Raw genomic sequence first — 22153 nt, forward strand, 5'->3', positions numbered from 1 at the left:
TTTACTAATGGCGAGCAACCTTGATCATATTTTTGCAAAAAAAAAAAAAAAAGTCAATTAACCCCTGAAGTTTACAGACAAGTTCAATTTAGTCCAAATTAAGTTTAGGTATCAACTTAACCTGAAGTTGGGCAGTATTGACAAATTAGCTTAAATACAATCAATTACAATACCTAAAAAATTGTCAAATTTAGACTGATTTATCAAATATTGCTAATTTCAGGACTGAGTTGATACCTAAACTTCGAATTGAGCTAAACTGAACCTGTTTGCCACTTTAGGAGCCAAATTGACCCTTAATTCACACACACACGCAGAAAAAAAAATCCACAGACAACCATCTACAAATTAGCGAAATCAAGGGTTATTTTTCAAATTATCCCTAAAGAAATAAATTTGTCAATGAAAATGACATTAGTAAATCACAGAAGTTGGCATTTAGTTATAATCACAGAGCAGCCTCATATAACTTGGATACAAAAGAAAAAGGATAACCCAAGAAAAGCTCATCAGTTTCAGTACATCATACAACATAAATAGAACTCTAATAATTAGAGAACCATAATCAGAAATTTAAGAAAAAAAAGGTCCCGGAACACGAAAAATCACCCGTGGCACCGTTAAAAAAAACAATAACTTGAGACAGAAAGCCCCCCTAGAATCAACGGTAATACATGAGCTGCTGACCTGCAGAGCTATTAGGATATCCATCATAAAGGGCGTGGGACCCACCCGAGTTTACGCCCATCGAAGCAGCTGCTGCGAGGCCATGTTGTCCAGTCAGCTGCACAAGAGCTTGACCTGATAAGCCAGATGCCGCAGCCTGGCTCAACGCAAGCTGCCGCTGATAGACCAACAAATCAGTTGCAGAATAACCGTGGTTGATACCGGTCGATGGAAGGATCTGATATGGTTGAGTCGGTGGTGGTGGAAGCGGATTTGAAGCTGTCCCTGGAGGTGTTGGCTTACTACCCCATGAACACTGCATAAAATATGTACGCAAAATTAAGGGCACGAAGAGTTTTGATGCAGAACCGTAATAATGCATAGCATGTCAAAAAAATGTTAAATCAGCTTCCAGAAGGAGAATTCAAACTTTCATTATCAGACACCCAGACACAAGATATCATAGTTGTTAATGGCGAGCCAAAGGCGCATGGCGCACATTGCAACAGGCCTAGCGCCATGCCACCAAAATGGCGGGTGCTGTTACCTTGGCGCCCGCCAGCCGCGCCATGACATATTTATATTTTAGGCTTTTCGAAAGTTTTAAATGCAGGTTATTGAGTCGATGGTGGTGACAGTGGATTTGAAGCCGTTTCTGGAGGTGTTGACTTACTACCCCATGAACACTGCATAAAGTACGTACGCAAAATAAAGGGCACGAAGAGTTTTGATGCATAACCGTAAATAATGCAAGTTGAGAAGTTTCCATGATAGCAAGTATGTCAAAAAAATGTTAATCAGCTTCCAGTAAGGAGAATTAAAACTTTCATTATCCGACACATTGCAACAGGCCGAGCACCATGCCACCAAAAGGGCAGGCGTTGTTACCTTGGCGCACGCCAGCCGTGCCATTGTACGCCAAGGAAGAGTGATCAAAGGTGCGCCATGACATATTTCATTATCCTGACACCCGGACACAAGATGTTCATGAAGAGCATGCAAATCTGGCAGCTCCCACAACATGATCTGGAACCAGATTTCAGGATCAGCCAGAGAGAGAGAGACTCTCAAAGGTTCTTGAAAGAGTGTTTAGTAGCATGCTAACAGCCATAGTTGTCAAATCGAGATTCGACTCGTAAATCGAAATCCTCATTTTGTGAATTGTGACTGACTCGTGAATCGACTCAAATTGTAAGATTCAGTTCAAATTCATAATACTATTAAAAAAAACATTTATCACCTTCAAAAATGTTGAACTTGAAATATTAACCAAAAAACTTAGTCTAGAAATGCAATTTTGATTTGTCACAAAATAAGTATCAACCAAGTACTTAAAATTCAAATCTAACAAGTAAAGATATGCAATCTAAGCGGAGAGTTTGAATTTCTGACTCTGTTTATTTGCCTTCTTAGTTGTTGATAACTTGATAATGATGGAACTAGTTCGAGTTGCTTAATGCTTAGTAAAGGAGGAGATGAGTTGCTTAGTATTTAGAGAGTTTGAGAATTTGTATTCTGTTGATCTTTTTGATGAACAATGATGAAGAAATTTGTTTCTGATGCACCAAGACATGGAAATAACAAAGACGTTGATGGAATGGGATGGAACTTGGGAGTATGCTGAATGGAAATTGGAAAGTCACATTAATTGTAAAATGTTTTGATTTGTAATTATCTCATTCACAGCTGATTCAGTGACAATTTCAATTCGCCCTATAAAGCTGGCTCGAAATAGACCATCGACTCATCCGATTCGAATCGCGAATTGTACGATTTTTATAACAGTGCCAACAACATTAAGGCATGTCATCCGGAAATTGCATTGGATCACTACTAAGGTTTGCAAGTATGGTAAGGTAGGCAAAATAAAATTTCGTACTGCCTATGTTGGGATTTACTGCATTGTGAAGTCTCATAAGCAACTCAAACAAATAATAAGACTTAATACATTCCTAGCTCTCTCCAAAAAATTCAATTGCCCCCTTATACTTTTAAAATGTTCAATTTACCCTTGAACTTGTTTAAAGTGACCAATTAACCCCCAAAAATCCACGTGGTGGAGTAAGGAGAGATTTTGGAAAAGTTGAAATGTGTACACTTTAAACAAGTTCAGGGGGCTAATACGTAACTTTCGGAGAGTCAATTGGTCATATTAAGCAAAATTAGGGGATAAATAGAACTTTTTCAAAGTACATGGGGCAGTTGTCTTTTTAGACAAGTACAAAGGACTAAAGATGTATTAAGCCAAATAATAATAAAAAAAAGTGCTTAAGGTAAGTATTAATCCTAACCTTCATGGATTTTCCATGAATTATCTTCCCATTTGCCATGTGGATTGCATTGGCAGCCTCATCATGAGTATTATATCTAACAAATCCAAAGCCTTTATCTCTCTGAACTCGCACCTCCTCAATAACCCCAGCTCCAAGAGCATGAAATTGACAATGGAGCTCAGCTTGAGTTACCTATCAACAAAATTCTTACGAATAAAATACGGAGCCACCTTAAAATCACTTGCAATGAAATACCAGTAAGTAGTAAGAATAAAATAAGGGATAATTCCAAAAATAACCCTTGTGCTTTTGTTGATTTGCAGATGGGTGTTTATGGTTTTTTTATTTGTAAAAAGAGGACTGAGGTCCTCGCTCGTTTGCAAAACCAATGATTTTTAGGTTTATACTACCAATGTGAACTTTGACCTTAAAATAGAATATTCCAAGATTCGATGATATTCTAAGCGATTTTAATTCTTCAATTTTTTAGTTTTGAGATCATTTAGGTGTTGTTTTTGGTTAGGAGAGAAAAAGTTAACGTTTAGAGTGAGAAAGCTCCAACAATGATGATTTTGGAAAATAAAAGATGTGGTTGCATGGTAAAAATTGTACTAAACAAATTTAGTTCTTGGATTTTTCTATTTTGAGGTCATTAACGGTCAAATTGGCAATATCAACTTAAAAGTCATTAGTTTTGCAAACGGGCGAGAACCTCAATCTTTGTTTTGCAACAAAAAAAAAAATCCACAGGCACCCATTGCGAATAAGCGAAATCACAGGGGTTATTTTGGAATTATCCCTAAAAATAAATCATGATTGGACAATACAACAGTGGAGTTTGGAATCTTAATAAATAGACTAAGATAGTGCTTGTTTTGAAGGATGGATGGAAAGCACAAATTTCAACAAATGTATTTAGACCAAAGCAAACACGGCCTTAAGCACAACACTAGTAAATTAAAGGCAAAAGACACCCTGATGTTTGTTCAGATTTGGTCCCTCTGATGATATTAAAAAAGTTAAGTGTCCCTTATTCACAAATGCTAAAGCCATGAACTCTATTCTGATTAATGGCCTAATATGAAGATGTCCCTACTTTTCATGCATAACCCTACAATGTCAAAAGATTCCCTACTTTTCTGGGTAACAAAATATGGAAATCAGAGTTTCCTCTGGTTCTCTATAAGTTAAGCAATACTCCCTCAGTTTCACAATAGATGTGTTTTAGGAGAATGCACAAGAATTAAGAAACATAATTAATTTTAACTAGAAGACTTTGTTACCCTTATATTAATTGCCTCCACTAATAAATTTTTCTCTATTTCCAAAATAAAAAGATAACTTAAATAAGGTATATTTGGTAACAATCAATTATATGTATGGATTGAATCAAAACGTCATGTATTATGAAACAAAAAAATCTCTAGAAAGACATCTATTGTGAAATGGAGTAGTTACTATGTGTAAAGTGGTGCCATAATCGTTTTCATTCCCTTATTCTCCATCATTTAATTACCTCATGGGAAAGATTACCAACATAGACAGTAGTGTATGAAGGATTGTTTTCAGGAGCATCATCACTAGCATTTTCTTGACCTCCTTCTGCATTAAAAATAACAATGCAAAATAAGTCATCCTACAATGTTCAACCAAGTCTCCAGCAGAAGATTTTCATCCAATCAGAAAAATCCTAAAAGGAGTACAAGTAAAACTTTGAAGCAGAAAAAGAAATTGAAAATAGATGGTAAACGAAGCTATAATCTCAACAGATGAAGCATAAAGAAAGCAAGCACGCAAACTAATTCGTTTGCTTATTAAAACAAATGAAGTCCACATCCTACTATATTCTACAAATTTACCAGGTGCTAGCAAGACAAATACATCTCCAAAAGCCAGCTAACCAGTAGTATCAGGACACTAAGTGCCTTCTCAATTCTGGTAATTAATCATCTACAAGCGCATCCTGCTTCTGATTAGTCAGCAGAATTTCCTAAATTACTGAGCCAATTAATTGAAGTTTATCTAAACTTATCAGTAGAAAACTGAATAGATAGATAGTACAATCATCCATAGTTGTTAAAGCCGCGCCTTACGCAAGGCTCAAGGTAGTGAGCCTTGATTGCACAAGGCGAGATGCAGTTTAAAAGGCTCTCGCCTTGTGCACCTCGCTTGGGCTTCGGAGCCTGAGTCAAGGTGCACCTCTGTAACTACACTGCTTTTACTAAGGTTTTTTTTTTACTGTTTTGCACAAAACAAATGGTTGATTAATCTCAACCACTAATCTAATTTAAATAAATTTAATCTTAACCCTCGATCTAAATAAGAATATCAAGAGAAATAAATATGGAAAGACTAGAGAGGGATTAATAGCAGAGTCACATAAAGAATAGTCTCCACTCAAACAGAAACTGCGACACAAAGAAACAAAAGAAACTGCGACACAGTAAATGGTTATTAGTTTACTAGCATAGTTAGGTACTTAGGTTAAGACGTTAAGTATATGTTAATGTCTCTATGAAGTATGAACTTAACTTGGTGTTGTTGACATTTAGTATTATGTTTTCATGTGGTTTTGTCTTGTTTGTGTAGTCATGAGTGTGTTTTTTGGTTTATGCTTTAACTAGTAATAGAACTCCGCCTGTGAGGGTCACTTGGTGGCCTTTACAGCCGGTCCCAAGCCCGGACAAAGGAGGAGGGTTGCGGTAGGTTTGTGGCGGCCAGCGTAAAACTTAGCCACATCTTATGACATGAACCATAATATAAATACCGTTGGGGCGTTCCCTACTCAGCGACGCGCTGCACTTCCTAGACCCGGGTGTAGTGATAAATGTGCAAGGGTTGCTAGGTCGTCGCCCCGAAGCGGCGCGCCACCCCAGGACCCGGGGGTGGTGTCAAATATGCAAGGGTTGCGGGTAAATAAGCTAGTCCACGGTAATGGTAGGGGTAGGGGTAAGGGTAGTAGGTTACGCTTTGGGACATGGAACATAGGTTCTTTGACAGGAAGATTAGCTGAAATTGTAGATGTTATGAAGAGGAGGAGAATAAATATATTATGCCTACAAGAAACCAAGTGGGTTGGAGCCAAGGCTAGAGAGATAGCTCCTTGGGGTTATAAGCTTTGGTACTCAGGAAAGGATAAGGGTAGAAATGGAGTAGGTATTCTTATTGATAGGGAGTATATTGATGAGGTAGTAGCGGTGTCTAGGAAGAGCGATAGAATTATGAGTGTTAAGCTAGTGATAGGGGATGAGGTTGTGAATGTCATTAGTGCATATGCACCACAAATAGGATTAGATGTGTCTATAAGACAAGCTTTTTGGGATGACTTAGAGGAAGTGGTGCAACAGGTTCCTAGGGATGAAAAAATGGTACTAGGGGGTGATCTCAATGGACACGTGGGTTCTAGGCGAGATGGGTTTGAGAGTGTTCATGGAGGGTATGGCTTTGGAGATAAGAATGAAGCAGGAAATGATATTTTGGAATTCGCATCAGCCTATGACTTGAGTATCATGAACACAAGGTTTATGAAGAGAACATCCCACTTAGTGACTTATCGGAGTGGCGGTAATGCGAGCCAAATTGACTTCTTCTTAGTAAGGAGTGCTTGGAGAAAGAGTTATATTGATTGTAAGGTGATCCCTGGTGAGAGTACGACAACCCAACATAGAGTAGTGGTGCTAGATTTTCGAAGTAGGAAATGTATAAGAAAACAAACACCTCAAGTAGAGACTAAGATTAAGTGGTGGAAATTGCAAGGGGAGAATCAACAAAAATTTGTGGATGAGATGACCAAAAAAGATATTTGGACTTGCAATATGGATTCAGATATAGATTCGATATGGAATAAGATGGAGCATAGTATAAGGGAAGTAGCGAAGGAAGTTCTAGGGGAATCTAAAGGTAGCATGCCACCGGGTAAGGACACATCTTGGTGGACAGAAGAAGTACGACAAGCAGTAAAGAGTAAGAGAGAATCCTATAAACTATTGGGGAAATGTAGGAGTGACGAGAACTACGAAAAATACAAAGAGGCTAAAAGGGAAGTAAAGAAGGTCATACGAGATGCTAGAGCAAAGGTGAATCGGGATCTGTATACAAGATTGGATACGAAAGAAGGGGAAAGAGACATATATAGAATTGCTCGGATGAGAGATAGGAAGACGCGAGATCTCGGAAAAGTTAAATGTGTGAAGGATGTGGACCAGAAAGTCCTAGTTGGAGATAAGGATATCAAGGAACGATGGAGGTCCTATTTTGATGACTTATTTAATAGAGATCGCCAACAAGATGTTGGAGATATAAGTATCCATCACGATATGATAAATCATGAATGCCTGCGGAGAATTCAAAAGGGTGAAGTCAAAATGACATTAAGTAAGATGAAGTTGAAGAAAGCAGTAGGACCTGATGGCATCCCTATTGAGATTTGGAGATGTTTGGGAGAAAGAGGAATCGAATGGTTGACGACGTTCTTCAACAAAATTTGGAGAAACAATAAGATGCCATCAGAATGGAGGAAAAGTACCTTAATCCCTTTGTATAAGAACAAAGGCGATGTCCAAGATTGTGCCAACTATCGGGGAATCAAATTAATGAGTCACACTATGAAACTTTGGGAGCGAGTGATTGAACAAAGGCTAAGGAGGACGGTGAAGATCTCGGAAAACCAGTTTGGCTTTATGCCGGGAAGATCAACTATGGAAGCCATCCATCTAATGAGACAATTAATGGAGCACTATCGAAATAAGAAGAAAGACTTGCATATGGTTTTCATTGACTTGGAGAAAGCATATGATAAGGTACCAAGGGAAGTACTTTGGTGGGCCTTGACAAGGAAAGGCATTTCGCGGAAATATATTGACATCATAAAGGACATGTATGAGGGAGTATGCACGAGTGTACGTACTAGTGTTGGGAAGACTGAAGAGTTTCCTATTACGATTGGAGTGCATCAAGGTTCCGCACTAAGCCCATTTCTTTTTGCCATCGTTATGGATGAACTAACAAGTTCACTTCAAGATGGTATACCATGGTGCATGCTGTTTGCAGATGATATTGTGTTGGTTGATGAGACGAAAGAAGCAGTGGAGATGAAGTTGGAACTATGGAGGCAAACTCTAGAATCTAGAGGCTTTAAGTTGAGTCGAAGTAAGACAGAATATTTGGAGTGTAAGTTTAGCGGCCGTAGGAGTAGGGAGGCAGGGACAATCACCCTAGATGGGAGAGTTGTTCAGGCCTCGGATTGCTTCCGGTATTTAGGATCTATTATCCAAACGGATGGAGAAGTAGATGGAGATGTTGCTCATAGAATTAAAGCTGGTTGGTCGAAGTGGAAGAGTGCTACGGGTTTCCTTTGTGATCCCGGCATGCCTAATAGATTGAAGGGAAAATTCTACCGGACGGCAATTAGACCAGCATTGTTATATGGTACGGAGTGTTGGGCAGTGAAACACTGCCACATCCATAAGATGTCGGTGGCGGAGATGCGTATGTTGAGATGGATGTGTGGTCACACGAGAAAGGACCGGGTGCGTAATGAAATAATTAGGACAAAAGTAGGGGTCACATCTATTGAGAATAAAATGAGAGAAAACCGACTAAGGTGGTTTGGCCATGTGAGACGTAGAGCGCTTGATGCGCCGGTTAGGAGAACCGAAGAGTGGCAAAGGGATGTAGTGGTGAGGGGTAGGGGAAGACCTAAGCAAACTTGGAGGAGGGTGATCGAGAGTGATATGAGTTTATTGGGAATTGAGGAAAATATGGTAGTGGATAGGACGGAGTGGAGGGAGCGAATCTGTGTCGCTGACACGACTTGATTTTCACGGTTTTATATGATGGTTCATGTTAGCCGACCCCGAATCATTTCGGGACTAAGGCTTTGTTGTTGTTGTTGCTTTAACTAGTAATAGAGTATTAGTGATATTTATATCAAATATTGATATGCTTTAACTAGTAATAGAGTATAAATTATTTTTTTCTTCTGCGCCTCGTGTTCCTCAGGAACGCGCCTTGTGCTGTGCCTTGAGCCTAGGCTCCATGACCCCTTAGCGTCTTAGTGCATCTTGCGCCTTTAACTACTATACAATCATCAACTAATCTCCGGTATGCAAATTGATGGAAGTGCTTGGCATGTAGTTGTGCTTTTTATTGTGGTCACAGTGTCACACACTCCATAAGTCTTACATTTTTGTGGTAATAAATAGCAAACTGATTCTATACAAACAAATGACCAACCTTTACAGCTAGAGATTAAATGTGACATGAAATGAAGTAATCTTGGAGAAGAAATCAATGCTACCTGAAGAACCACTGGTAAGTACAACTGCATTTTGGTTATCGCCCATTTGCTTGTCTTCCGTGGATCCAGAACCTTTAGTTGCCCAGTTGCATCTTATTTGCCTGTTCCCAAGCCATTTACCTACATTTCAGAGCAGAAGAGCAATCAAACATTGTGCCAATGCTTTTAAGATGATTCTATAAGGAAAACCAAGCAAAGAAAATATGGTATAATCCAAACCAGTTAAGTCATTGATAGCGCCCTGTGCATCCTGCAAAAAACCATCAGACACCAAAATCAGCCAATGGATTTAGCAAATCCATACAATTTTTTCATGCTGTATAGGACTGCAAATACATCAAGAGCCCTTTTTCTGTCATGTTAAACGATTTTGTATCCAGTCTGTTTTGGCAGCCAAACATTAAACGTAGAACAGCACAACATAAGAGCAAATATCTTACATACTAATCAACAGGAGAACAAAAACAGTTATTGGTATAATTGACTAACTGGTAATAGCTGTGGCAATTGAAAACATACAAGCTTGGAACGGTCACAAGAGTATTTCAGCATGTTCATAAATTTGAATAATAAAGGCAAAATATTTAAATAATAACACTAGCTTTGTGAAATTCTAACATGGGAACAAGCAAGAGATGATATAGAGTCTTTCAGGCCACTACAAAATCTTATCATATAATGAGTTCAAGGAGCTAATTTTGATGACATAACAAGGGTGGGTGGCTTTCTTCCGGTACATTTTCATGTATGCATGCGCTTGTTTCTATCTCCTAATTCGGGATAAAAATCATTCACCTTTTTTAGCTTCTACTGAATTCAGGCACAGGGTTTATAACCACTAATAATAACAAAGTGATACCTGCTGATTGCGGAACGAAACAAAGCCATATCCTTTTGAGCGGCCTGTTTTATGATCCCACATAACCCTTGCGTCACTACAAAGGATAAAACCATAAGAAAACATCATCACCTGCATGTATAAGGGTTCTTCTTCCTTTTTTTCAAAAAAAAAAAGAACTGTTTTTATTGACAAAATGCACCACTGAGCATGAGCTTGACAGGCAACATAAAACACGAAAGCTGATCACACCCACACATGAAAAGGAGCAGTAGGCATGAGTAAAAAGTAGCAAGTGTGAGTCTTAACCACAATAAAAGAACTGAAAATATTGCACCTTGCCCATCACCACCCACGAAATATATGATATAAATCCATTAGAAGTAGTATAGCAATTTGGAAGTATCCAAGGAACTTACGAGCAGCTATTATAGACAGAAAAGCAAGCAAATAAAGTTGCATCAGTGACCTCCGGACTCAAATCACCAACAAATATATGGAAGTGCCCTAGCAAGGAGAAAATGGAGCAAACATAAGAGCTCATTATTAGACAAGCAAACCAAATCAAGCTACAAAAGAAGGGGAGGGAAAGACGCTAAAATTAACCTGATGTATCCTCTCTTTGGCTGTTGGCATAAGCCCAATTCACCTTGAGCGCCTGGCCATAACTGGAAGAGTATATCAACACACCATTAAATTAAAGAACAGAGGATCTGTTGAAGAATGGATCATTGCTTATCTGAAACCTAGACTACTAAATGAGAAACATTCAAAAGACAAATTCCATGCCTTGATTACTACCGGCGAGAGAATACAGAAAAATAGAATAAAAAAACAAGAGGACGGGACATCATATCTTTATGACATTAAAGCTTCTAGAATGTTGATCTCAAAACAAATTGATTAAAACCATGACCATCCTGTCACAGAGGATTGACCTACTGTTGCACCAAGATAGCCCTCAAGAAAACGATTATGCTCAATCTAAAGACAAACTTACAGTTGCCTTCCATGGAGAGTCATTATTGCAAGGGCAGCAGATGGTCGATCATGGTAGTCCACAAACCCATATGATGACTGAAATTAAAACCAAAGACACAAATCATCAAAACATAGCAACAGTCACATGAAATACTTAGTATAAAAATCTATCAAAAGGCCAGTAATAAATCTCAATAAAGAGAAATATATCATTCCCTAAATGGATAATAAACATTAACCCAAAAGAAATCACATATTTGAGGCTAGCTAACAGAACAAAAACAAATAAGATTTGTTACCATAAACAATTTGAGTGAGAATCAAACCTTATCCTTCCGTATGAGCTTACACCCCGCAAGAGGACCGGCAGTCTGGAAAACTTCAGCAAGAAGTTTCTCCGTGACATTTACATGAATATTTCCTACATAACTAAAAAATCATCTAGTTATCAGATGTGAAGCACATGAAACAAGATGCATAATCTACAAACCGATACATTATAAGACATCATTGAATCAATTTCTAACCAAGACATCTAAACTATTACTGCCATGAATTCTTTTATGTAAAACCAATGAAGAAACATGTACATGAATGAAAAACTAAGAATGCACAAAAAAGAGGAAAAGATAAGTGCTTACACACTGCGGCAGGCAGAAGAATCAAAACCAGGAGGCAAATTTCCACCAGGAACTGGCTCCATCTTGAAGAAGAAGAAAAAAAAAAAAGTTCAGAGAGAAAGCCTTGACAGTAAAAGAAAATCCTCCGACACTGTAGTAATTTAGGATTATAGGCACATACACATTCTAAGCAAGTTACAGGAGAGAAATTACATAAAGCAGAATAACATTAAGGGTATGCTATTATTTTGAAATGTTAGATACAATATCAATTGAGTTAATAGCATCATAAATGCACTTATGATACTAGTAAAGGCTCCTAATTATGATTGAAGGTAAAGAGATTTCAAAAAGGGCTAGCCTCAATCACCAAAATAACAACAACAACAACAAAGCCTTAGTCCCGAAATGATTCGGGGTCGGCTAACATGAACCGTCATACGAAACTGTGAAATCAAGTCGTGTCAGCGACAAATTCTCTCCCTCCACTCCGTCCTATCCACTACCATATTTTGCTGAATCACCAAAATATGAAGAAGAAAAAAAGTTCAGAGAGAAAGCCTTGAAAGTAAAAGAACATCATCGGGCACTGCACTAACTCAGGATTATAGGCACATACACATTCTAAGTAAGTTAGAGGGGAGAAATTACACAAAGCAGAATAACATTAACGTATGCTATAACTTTGAAATGTTAGATACAATACCAATTGAGTTAATACTATTAATAGCATCACAAATGCACTTATAATTGACTAGTAAAAGCTCCTAATTATGATTGAAGACAAAGAAATTTCAGAAAGGGCTAGCCTAAATCACCAAAGTATGAAGAAGAAAAAAAGTTCAGAGAGAAAGCCTTGAAAGTAAAAGAACATCCTCGGGCACTGTAGTAACTTAGGATTATAGGCATATACACATTCTAAGTTAGTTACAGGGGAGAAATTACACAAAGCAAAGCAGAATAACATTAACGGTATGCTATTATTTTGAAATGTTAGATACAATACCAATTGAGTTAATAGCATCATAAATGCACTTATAATTGACTAGCAAAGGCTCATAATCATGATTGAAGGTAAAGAGATTTCAAAAAGGGCTAGCCTCAATCACCAAAATATCAAGAAGAAAGAAAGTTCAGAGAGAGCCTTGAAAGTAAAAGAACATCCTCGGACACTGTAGTAACTTAGGATTATAGCCACATACACATTCTAAGTAAGTTACAGGGGAGAAATTAGACAAAGCAGAATAACATTAACGGTATGCTATAATTTTGAAATGTTAAACACAATACCAATTCAGTTAATAGCATCATAAATGCACTTATGATTGACTAGTAAAAGCTCCTAATTATGATTGAAGACAAAGAGGTTTCAGAAAGGGCTAGCCTCAATCACCAAGAAAAAAAGTTCAGAGAGAAAGCCTTGAAAATAAAAGAACATCCTCGGGCACTGTAGTAACTTAGGATTATAGGCACATACACATTCTAAGTAAGTTACAGTGAAGAAATTACATAAAGCAGAACAACATCAACGGTATGTTATAATTTTGAAATGTTAAATACAATACCAATTCAGTTAATAGCATCATAAATGCACTTATGATTGACTAGTAAAAGCTCCTAATTATGATTGAAGACAGAGATTTCAGAAAGGGCTAGCCTCAATCACCAAAATATGAAGAAGAAAGAAAGTTCAGAGAGAAAGCCTTGAAAGTAAAAGAATATCCTCGGGCACTGTAGTAACTTAGGATTATAGGCACATACACATTCTAAGTAAGTTACAGTAAAGAAATTACATAAAGAAGAAAACATCAACGGTACGTTATAATTTTGAAATGTTACAATACCAACCAATTGAGTTAATAGCATCATAAATGCACTTATAATTGACTAGTAAAAACTCGTAATTATGATTGAAGATAAAGAGATTTCAAAAAGAATTAAAAAACCTGAGACATGGCAGCAGCGATTACGCCGGGATGGTACATTTGATGTTGTTGAAGCATTAGGGCTTGCGATTATAGTCGTAGTTTTAACATAAGCTGTTATAATCCTTTCTTTCTTCCTTCTTCTCTTTGATTTTGCTTCTTAATTTACAGAAACAATAGCAAATTAGAAGAGAGATCATACCCGAACACAATCTAAGTTTCTGATTAATCTTAATTAACATTTCAATCAACAAAAACAGAAACAAAATCAATGATATTAACATTGAAGTTTGAATAAGTAACGTAAATTAGGAGATCGCATACATAAAAGCAAGCAGATGAATTGAATTTCCGGCGACGATGAACGGCTGTATCTATGGTTGCAAGTAGTCAGACTCAGCTTCCGCCACCTCTCTACCTTGCTTTCTTATCTTTCCTTTCTTTCCCTATTTTCTTCTTTCGAAAGTTAATTATCGGCTTAATACATTATTTGCCCCTGAACTTGTCTAAAAAGCTTGATTGGTCCCCTAAACTTTCAAAGTGTTCCGATAGCCCCCCTGAACTTGCAAAAAATGTTTAGTTAGCCCCCTGAACTTGCGTAAAACGTAATCAATTGATCACCCGGTCGTAAAAAAGTAAGTTAAATGCGGAAAATGTATTCCACGAGACTTATAAAAAGTAAAACGACCAAAATCGGAATATACGATTCTAATATTAGAGAAGACAAATTGTATAGTTGAGCAAGCAATAACTTCCTTTTTAATCTATTTTTTAATTATGCAATAACATTTTAAGATACGTAGAATACATCTTCCGTATTTAACTTACTTTTTTACGACTAAAGTCAAAATTCAATAACAGAAATCAAAATTTGACTAAAGTCAAACACTATCAAATTAATTGATCTATTTTGATTGCCATATCATATGTACACAAATTTTAGGATTTAACCAACAACCAAAAGAAATAGTAGGAGAAACAATACATGAAATTGAAATTTGCAAACAATAAGATTTCACTTTAAAAAGAAAATTAAGGAGATGATGTCAGTACTTCGATTCTGGTGAACTAGGATTTTCATGAACTAAAATTTTAGAATAGGAAGAAAAAAGAATGAGAATAGAAAGAAGAACATAAAAAAAATAAAGATTTTATTAACCAATTGCATAAGGGTTTTGCTATTTACCGCCTCCAAAGTACTTATTACCGTCCCTATTGGACAATTTTGCCCCTGGCATAAATTTTGTTTCATAATTGGGAAAAAAAATTGAGAGAAAATTCAAAATTTGGCCTAAACGGATGCGGCATACCATCCGACCCATGGCGGGAACGGATGCCGCATCCGTTCGGCCCATGGTGAGAACGGATGCCTCATCCGTTCCCGCCATAGGCCGAACGGATGCGGCATCCGTTCCTACCTCCGTTCCCACCATGGGCCGAACGGATGCAGCATCCGTTTAGGCCAAATTTTGAAATGCGCAAAATCGTAAAAAAATTAGGGACGAAAAATACTAAATCGTTCAATTTTGGGTAAATTCCAAAAACAACCCCTGTGGTTTCATGTTGTTCAAAAAAAACCCCTGTGGTTTGTTTTTACAAAAAAAAAAGGACCGTGGTTTATGCCGTTACCCGAAAAACGGAAAATGACTTAACAGTGTTAAAATAGAGGGGTAAAATTGGAAATTCTGATTTTTTTTTATTTTTTTATTTTCTTTTTTTTCTTCTTCTTCTTCTTCAAATTCGGATTCCATAATTTCTGAAAATTTTCTTCTTCTTCTTCTTCTTCTTCTTCTTCTTCTTCTTCTTCTTCTTCTTCTATTTTCTTCAAATTCGGATTCCATAATTTCTGAAAATTTCCAGAAACCAAACGACCCACAAGTCGTCGGCGATTTTCCATCGCGTTTTCCTAACATGTCTTCTCCTCTCAGTCACCGGCGATTTTCCACCAACAACGTCGAGAGTGTCCTGAAAATTTCCAGAAACCAAACGACCCACAAGTCGCCGGCGATTTTCCATCAACAACGTCGAGAGTGTTCTTAATTGAAGAGTAGTAGAATGATTTCTAATCAATTTGATAATTCTCTCGAGATTACCATGCTTTTCCTGCTCTAGATTGCGATTTTGGTTTGAGCATTTTGGTTCCCCGGTTTAATTAATTGGGGCTATGGTTTGTTTGTAAATTTTGATTTGATGAATTGCTGTAGAAATTGTGGGACGCAAACCTTGTGGGACGTTTGGAAATTTCCAGAAATTCTGGAAATTTCCATATTTCTGGAATTTCTGGAAATGTTTCATCAAAATTTAAAAAAAAATAGAAGAAGAAGAAGAAGAGAGGAGGAAGAAGAAGAGAAGAGAGAGAGGAAGAAAAAGAAGAAAAGAAAGTAGGAGGAAGGGGGAAGAAGAAGAAGGAGAAGAATATCCATGGAAGAAGAAGAGAAGAGAGAGAGGAAGAAGAAGAAGAGAAGAGAGAGAATGAGAGAGAGAGGAAAAATAAAAAAAAAATAGAAAAAATTCAATTTTTCCAACTTTACCCTTGTGCCACGTCAGCTTTTTAACGGTGTTAAGTCATTTTCCGTTTTTTCGGGTAACGGCGTAAACCACGGTCCTTTTTTTTTGTAAAAACAAACCACATGAGTTTTTTTTGAACAACATAAAACCACAGGGGTTGTTTTTAGAATTTACCCTTCAATTTTTTGTGACGAAAAATGCAAAATTCTTCAATTTTTATGACGAAAAAATGCAAAATCGTCATGAAAAATATGTATTATTTTCATGAGTTCTTTGATAAAAAAAATATAAATTTTAATGTTTCCGACTCGTAATCATCCATTTTCAGGGTGAGGGTTGTTACACATCAATTATTTTCATAATTTCAATTATTGTTGTTCGAGTTTATGATTTTGGAGAGAGAATTTTTAGTTTTTAATCAAAATTATGAGAAGGGCAAAAAAGTCCAAACGGAAGCGGTGATAAGTAATTTGGGAGCGGTATTTAGCAGCTGATATTGCATAATCAATTAGTACCAGTTGATTCTCTTAAATAGGAAATGGGACAAGTACAGTTGGCCTAACAAATCATCGTCTAATAATTCTAACATACCTTAAATTAGAATATGAAATATAACCTGTCTTAAATCACCCTAATAATTCTAACATACCTTCAATAAGAATAGGAAATACAACCTACCTTAAATAAAAATAGGAAATATAACACTTCACTAAATAGGAAAAAATAAAACTCCATATAAACTATAAATTTAATATGATAAATCTTCAGTTCTTTCAATCCAGTTCGGTCCAGTCCAGTCCAATTCGGTTATCGGTCTAGTTCTGGATAATTTCGGTCCAGTTTGGTCCAGTTCTTTGATAAAAAAAAGTCAACAGTCCAGTTCGGTCCAATTCTTTGAAAAAAGTCAACAATTCGGTCCAATCCTAGATCTTTTTACTCGGATGTTCGGTCCAATCCAGTTTCTCCAAGATCCGCGTCCAGCCCTATCTGGACCTGTCAATTGTCGTGTTCATGTCGTGTCATTTCGGATTCATTAAAAAGAGTAAACTCAAACCTAACCTAAAAACTTTCGTGTCACAATTGTGTTAACCTGTTCGGGTTAGTGTCGATTTTGTATCGTGTTTTCGGGTTACATATAATTTTGTTATGCATATTAATGATAACTTTTAAAAATATAAGAAGATATGATACTATTTTTCAATACTTTATGTCAATTTTAGATTAATATGTTAACACTAATCATCTAAAAGTCTGATAATATCATGTTAGAGACTCGTGCAGGGGCGGAGCCAGCCCAGAGCTCGGGGGGCTCTGGCCTCCCCGTCCGCTGGCTCCACCCTTGAGTAAAATAGTTCATAGCCCCCACCCCCCCCCCCCTCCCCCCCTAATTTTAGTATATTAATACGTGTTTATAGTAATATGACAAAGTATTGAGATGATTGGGTTGGTTAAAAGGCTTGTTTTGTTGTAAAAGGCTATGGGTTCAAATCCCTTGTGTCTCGTTTTTTCGCTTTTATTTATCATAATTGATTTTTTCCCTATAACTTTTTTAAAGTTTTTTTTTTTGTCCAATTGTAATTTTTAAGAAATTAATGTTGGATTTATAAAACATTAAATATTTCTATTGGTGGCTTAGAAGTTTTAATTTTTTTCCACTCAACACACAAAAACTACGAAAATTTAGGTGTTTTAGTTTAGGAAATCAACATTGAACATATAGAAAATTAAATATGTTTACGCTTTTCACTTTGGGCAAAATGAAGCAGTTTTATCATGTTGGATGCTAAAAAAAAATTCTCAGCCCTTACGGGCTGGAGTTTAAACAATTACCACAAAGTACCTAACTAAAATTAGCCCCCCCAAATCTCAAATCCTGGCTCCGCCACTGGATTCATGTAATGTGTTTATAACAATTTAGGAGGTTCGAATCATATTTGCAAGTAATAATTCTACTTTTATTATCTTTACTAATAAAGTGTCATAAAAAATGAGAGAATATAACAATATTTTTAAATATTCGTGTTAGCATATTAACCCTAACCCAACCCAAAAATTTGCGTGTCAGTTTCATGTCAATCTAAAAATGACATATTACCGACTAAGCTAAACCCAAACACTAAAATTACGTGTTGATTTCGTATCATGTAATTGGGTCGTGTGTATTTTTATCACCTATAAATACTAGCACACAGGTCTAACATCTTGGCATAAACTAAGGTTTCCTTGCTTGTAATGTCGATGTAGAATTTTTCTGGATGAATGATACTACTCATATAGTTTTTTGCTTTAGAGATGATAAGAGTAGGGGTGTGCCGTTTAAACCGTATACCGAACCGAACCGAACCGAACCGAACCGATTGATTTCGGTTTTTCGGTTCAGTTTTTTTAACACTTTGGTTCGGTGTCGGTTTTATTTTTTGGTGTATTCCGGTATTTGGTTTGACAAAAAAATGTAAAAAAAATCCGAACCGCACCAAATTACACATTTTTAATATTATTTTATATATACAAACATATATTTGAATTTACAAGTTTAATTTTGTTTATTTTTGTTGAGATAATAAGCTAAGTATTTCAAACGTTTTATTGTTAAGGTAAATTTAATGATAAAATATAGTGATTTTTATTTATTGTTTTTATTTTTTTATTAAATTCGGTTTGCTCGGTTTAAAACCGAACCGCACCAAATATTTCGGTTCGGTTATATTTCGGTTTTATATGTTATTCGGTTTGGTATTAGTGTGGATTGTTTTGGTAATTTCGGTATTCGATTTTCTCGGTTCGGTTCGGTTTTAAACCGATGCACATCCTATATAAGAGCATCTCCAATTGAGGTTAATGAAAAGGTCGTTAACCCTCAAAGGAAAAATCAAACCATTGAGTAGAGTTTAGCGGAATGAGATACTCAATTTAATTTATTTTTTTTTTAAAGTAAGAAGTAGTATATTAATTTGTCATGTCCGTTTCAGCTAAGTCCCATAGAGTGAGGCGCCGAAACCCATTCAAATAGATGTTCATCTAAAATTGCAATTCTAGCTATCATATCTGCTACTTTATTAGTATGTTGGCCAGTATAAGAGACTATGGTAACGCCATAGGCGAACGCTAAGCTACGACAACAAGAGATAATTCTACCTAACTCAGACCAGTCTTGTTGCCTACTATGAAATTTCTCGACCATCCCTTTCGCATCCAGCTCCACCCCGACTGTACTCCAGCCCTGATTACAGATCCATTCGAGAGCTAGGTTTAGGCCATATGCTTTCGTGACCTCCGGCTGCCAGCTTCCACTGATTCGCTGCGGATGAGCAGCTAGTACCCGACCGCTGCTTTCCCGACAGATCCTCCTGATGTCGGTCCTGATCTGTCTAGTGTCGATAGCTGCATCCATGTTAACTTTTAGAGATCCCACTGCTGGTGGAGACCATCTTCCCAAAGTCGTGCATTGGCGTGAACCAGCAGAGGCCATTTGCATTGGCGAAAGTCGGAGGTATTCCTGAAATTATAGAATATATTATTAAATTAATTAGTAAGTCCTGCATTATAGTAGTTATCGTATTTAAACATTGGAGGGGAGAGTTTAATAGAATGAAAGTTTATTAAATTGGTCTCAACGCGTTGATAATGTATCATGAGTATTAAGCAGTTAGTTAGTAGTATAATTCATTGAAAATGCTCTAAGAGCTGTTGTTTTTTTTAATACGCATTTCATAAGCCCATTATGAAAGAAACCCTTACAATTATAATTCTCTCTCACTGCTTACGCGTGATCCAAGCCTCCTTCAGCTTGTTTCTTACTCGTATGATATCATTAGTGACTGTGTATCCCTTTTAAGTAGGGATGGCAACAAATACTCTACCCACAGATATTACTCAACTCTAATAAGATTATTAGTATCCTGTATAAAAGGGTATGAGACGGATATGAACTCATAAAAATTACTTGTGATGGGTATGAGAAATACCTCCTAAGTACCCATTTCTCGGTACCCATTCATTGAATTTACCACTAAGCCAATCTATTTTTATTGATTAAAATTGATTTACAATTTTTGAATTTAGAATATTTATTAATTTTGTAGATCAATTATTTATAGATAATTTATTAAATTTATCTTTCATTAAATTTGAATTATTTTTTGTTTTACGTATTGACTTTTAATTGGTAAGGTTACCCGCAATTTAAATGAGACAGATATGGAATTCATGAAGTAAAGCTGTTAGGTAATGGAACGGGTAGGGGTGAGCATCGGTTCAAAACCGAACCAAATAAAAAAACTGAAATTATCACACCCGACCCTAGACGGCCTCAATCGGCATCGGGCGTGAAATAGAAAGATCACAATCAATACTTAGGAATCTCCAAATTATCCAAATATCATAAATTTCAAACTTTTCAAGTATTCCTCTTAGATATATATTCTGAATAAATCAATATCCTTACTACATTAGTCATTCAAGAACCTCAACATATTTACCAACTCCATTACATTACAATTGAAATACTAAGGTTCTAATAATAATTCTAACAATAAGTAACAACTTCCAATCTTCGCCTAATCGGTCGGTAATCTTCTCTATACTTGTACTTTCTCACCTAAAAATATTAAAAATTTAAAAACGTGAGACAGAAATCTCAGTAAGAAACTATCAGCTATAAAAACCCAACTTTACTTAACATAGCTACATATATACATTTGTAAATGGATTTAATCAAAACCTTATAAAATATACTCAAACTTAAGTTTATAAGATAGTCATCAAAACCTTATAAAATATTCTCAAAACTTAAGTTCATAAAATAAAATTTGTATATGTGTATCCATCCTCGAATTCCACCCGTGTAGATCATAACATCAATCATATCAATAATCGAGATATCTCATTCATATCTCGTTCCTTGCCTAACAGTTAGGACTACCAGCCGTGCACTCTGGCCATACCGCCATTAGGTATGGTCTTACAACTTACAACTCCTACCTCGGGCAATCCTAGATGGACAAAACCATTTTATCTGTCAAAATATCACAACTCATAAAAATCATATTTGGACTTCAATCCAAAATAATAACAACAAGAACCGCAACAGATTTCTCAATCCAAAAACAATTCGTAAAAAATCAATAACTTCATTTGAACCATAATTTCACAATAAAAGAAAGATCGTGAAAAATCCCAATTTTACAAAATTCCTGCATAACCTTAAAATATCACTGTCTGAAAATTCTTTGGTTATATATATATATATATATATATATATATATATATATATATATATATATATATAAAACTCAAAATATAGTTGATAGTTACTTACCTTGGTCTCTAATTGAGGAAAACACACATGTTCAATTCTTCTCTAAATTCTGTCTAAGACGTTTCCCTCCAAACACTGCCGAAACTTAAAAACTCTTCGGTTAGGACTTAGATCTATCCATAAGAATGCTATGGTTTCAATTTCGAGTGATTCGGATGGTTGAATCTCCGTAAATCATAGAAACGATGGAGAAACGGTCGAAGATCGATGAACTGGCAGAAAAAGGAAAAACAGAAAAAGAAAAGTGATACAATCGCCCACCTCTTCGATGATTTGGAAGATATATATCCAAATTTGTCAAATATCACATTTGATCCTCCATTTTCTATAATCTTTTAAAAATTATCCTAACTTTTAATTTACACATAAAAACATCAAATTAACTCCAAACTTTTCTCATAGCACCAAATTAACTTCACACACCTAATAATTATAATATATACTAATATCAAAATATAAATTTTAGAAATTTAGACACGGACGTGACAATTCTCCTCACCTTAAGAAATTTCGTCCTCGAAATTCACATTCTCTAATCTAAATTTTCTTCCTCAAATAATCTCCAAGCTCATGAAGTTATTTCTAATTATCAAGATTCCTCATAATCATCATAAGACCCCCCCCCCCCCCTCCATTAACTTCTTCATTTATCCATATCCACATCACTGTAACAATTATTTATACATAACTCTTAGTAACTCTAAATTTCAACCTAGTTAATTCCATC

At 36.1% G+C, this 22153-nt stretch overlaps 1 protein-coding gene across 3 annotated transcripts; it reads right to left on the reverse strand.

Moving 5' to 3' along the window:
• Positions 1-348: 348 nt before the first annotated feature.
• LOC136202848 (oligouridylate-binding protein 1-like) lies at positions 349-14045 on the reverse strand. 3 transcript variants are annotated; one of them, XM_065993773.1, is made up of 13 exons: positions 13926-14045; positions 13623-13760; positions 11698-11759; positions 11383-11485; positions 11076-11152; positions 10682-10743; positions 10495-10582; positions 10097-10172; positions 9457-9487; positions 9238-9357; positions 4456-4541; positions 2958-3131; positions 349-982 (listed from the first exon to the last, which is right to left on the reverse strand). In XM_065993773.1, exons 2-13 carry the CDS (start codon positions 13677-13679, stop codon positions 662-664), a joined length of 1257 nt encoding a protein of 418 aa, XP_065849845.1. In that variant the 5' UTR covers positions 13680-13760; positions 13926-14045; the 3' UTR covers positions 349-661. The 3 variants fall into 3 exon arrangements, with proteins under 3 accessions (XP_065849845.1, XP_065849846.1, XP_065849847.1); XM_065993774.1 differs by having other exon boundaries at positions 13623-13757; positions 13926-14038; XM_065993775.1 differs by lacking the exon at positions 349-982 and adding an exon at positions 1232-1352.
• Between the last annotated feature and the right edge of the window lie 8108 nt (positions 14046-22153).

The sequence above is a fragment of the Euphorbia lathyris genome, chromosome 8, assembly GCF_963576675.1.
Source record: "Euphorbia lathyris chromosome 8, ddEupLath1.1, whole genome shotgun sequence".
NCBI classification, from domain to species: domain Eukaryota; kingdom Viridiplantae; phylum Streptophyta; class Magnoliopsida; order Malpighiales; family Euphorbiaceae; genus Euphorbia; species Euphorbia lathyris.

What these genes read in the sequence shown, in the direction of transcription:
- LOC136202848 (XM_065993773.1), bottom strand. Translation starts at nt 13,679, where the DNA reads ATGCTTCAACAACATCAAATGTACCATCCCGGCGTAATCGCTGCTGCC. An exon ending in CCAAAGAGAGGATACATCAG is followed by an intron (nt 10,583 to 10,681) that starts GTTAATTTTAGC and finishes TCTCCTTGCTAG; the next exon opens with GGCACTTCCATATATTTGTT. An exon ending in ACTTACCAGTGGTTCTTCAG is followed by an intron (nt 4,542 to 9,237) that starts GTAGCATTGATT and finishes TTTTTAATGCAG; the next exon opens with AAGGAGGTCAAGAAAATGCT.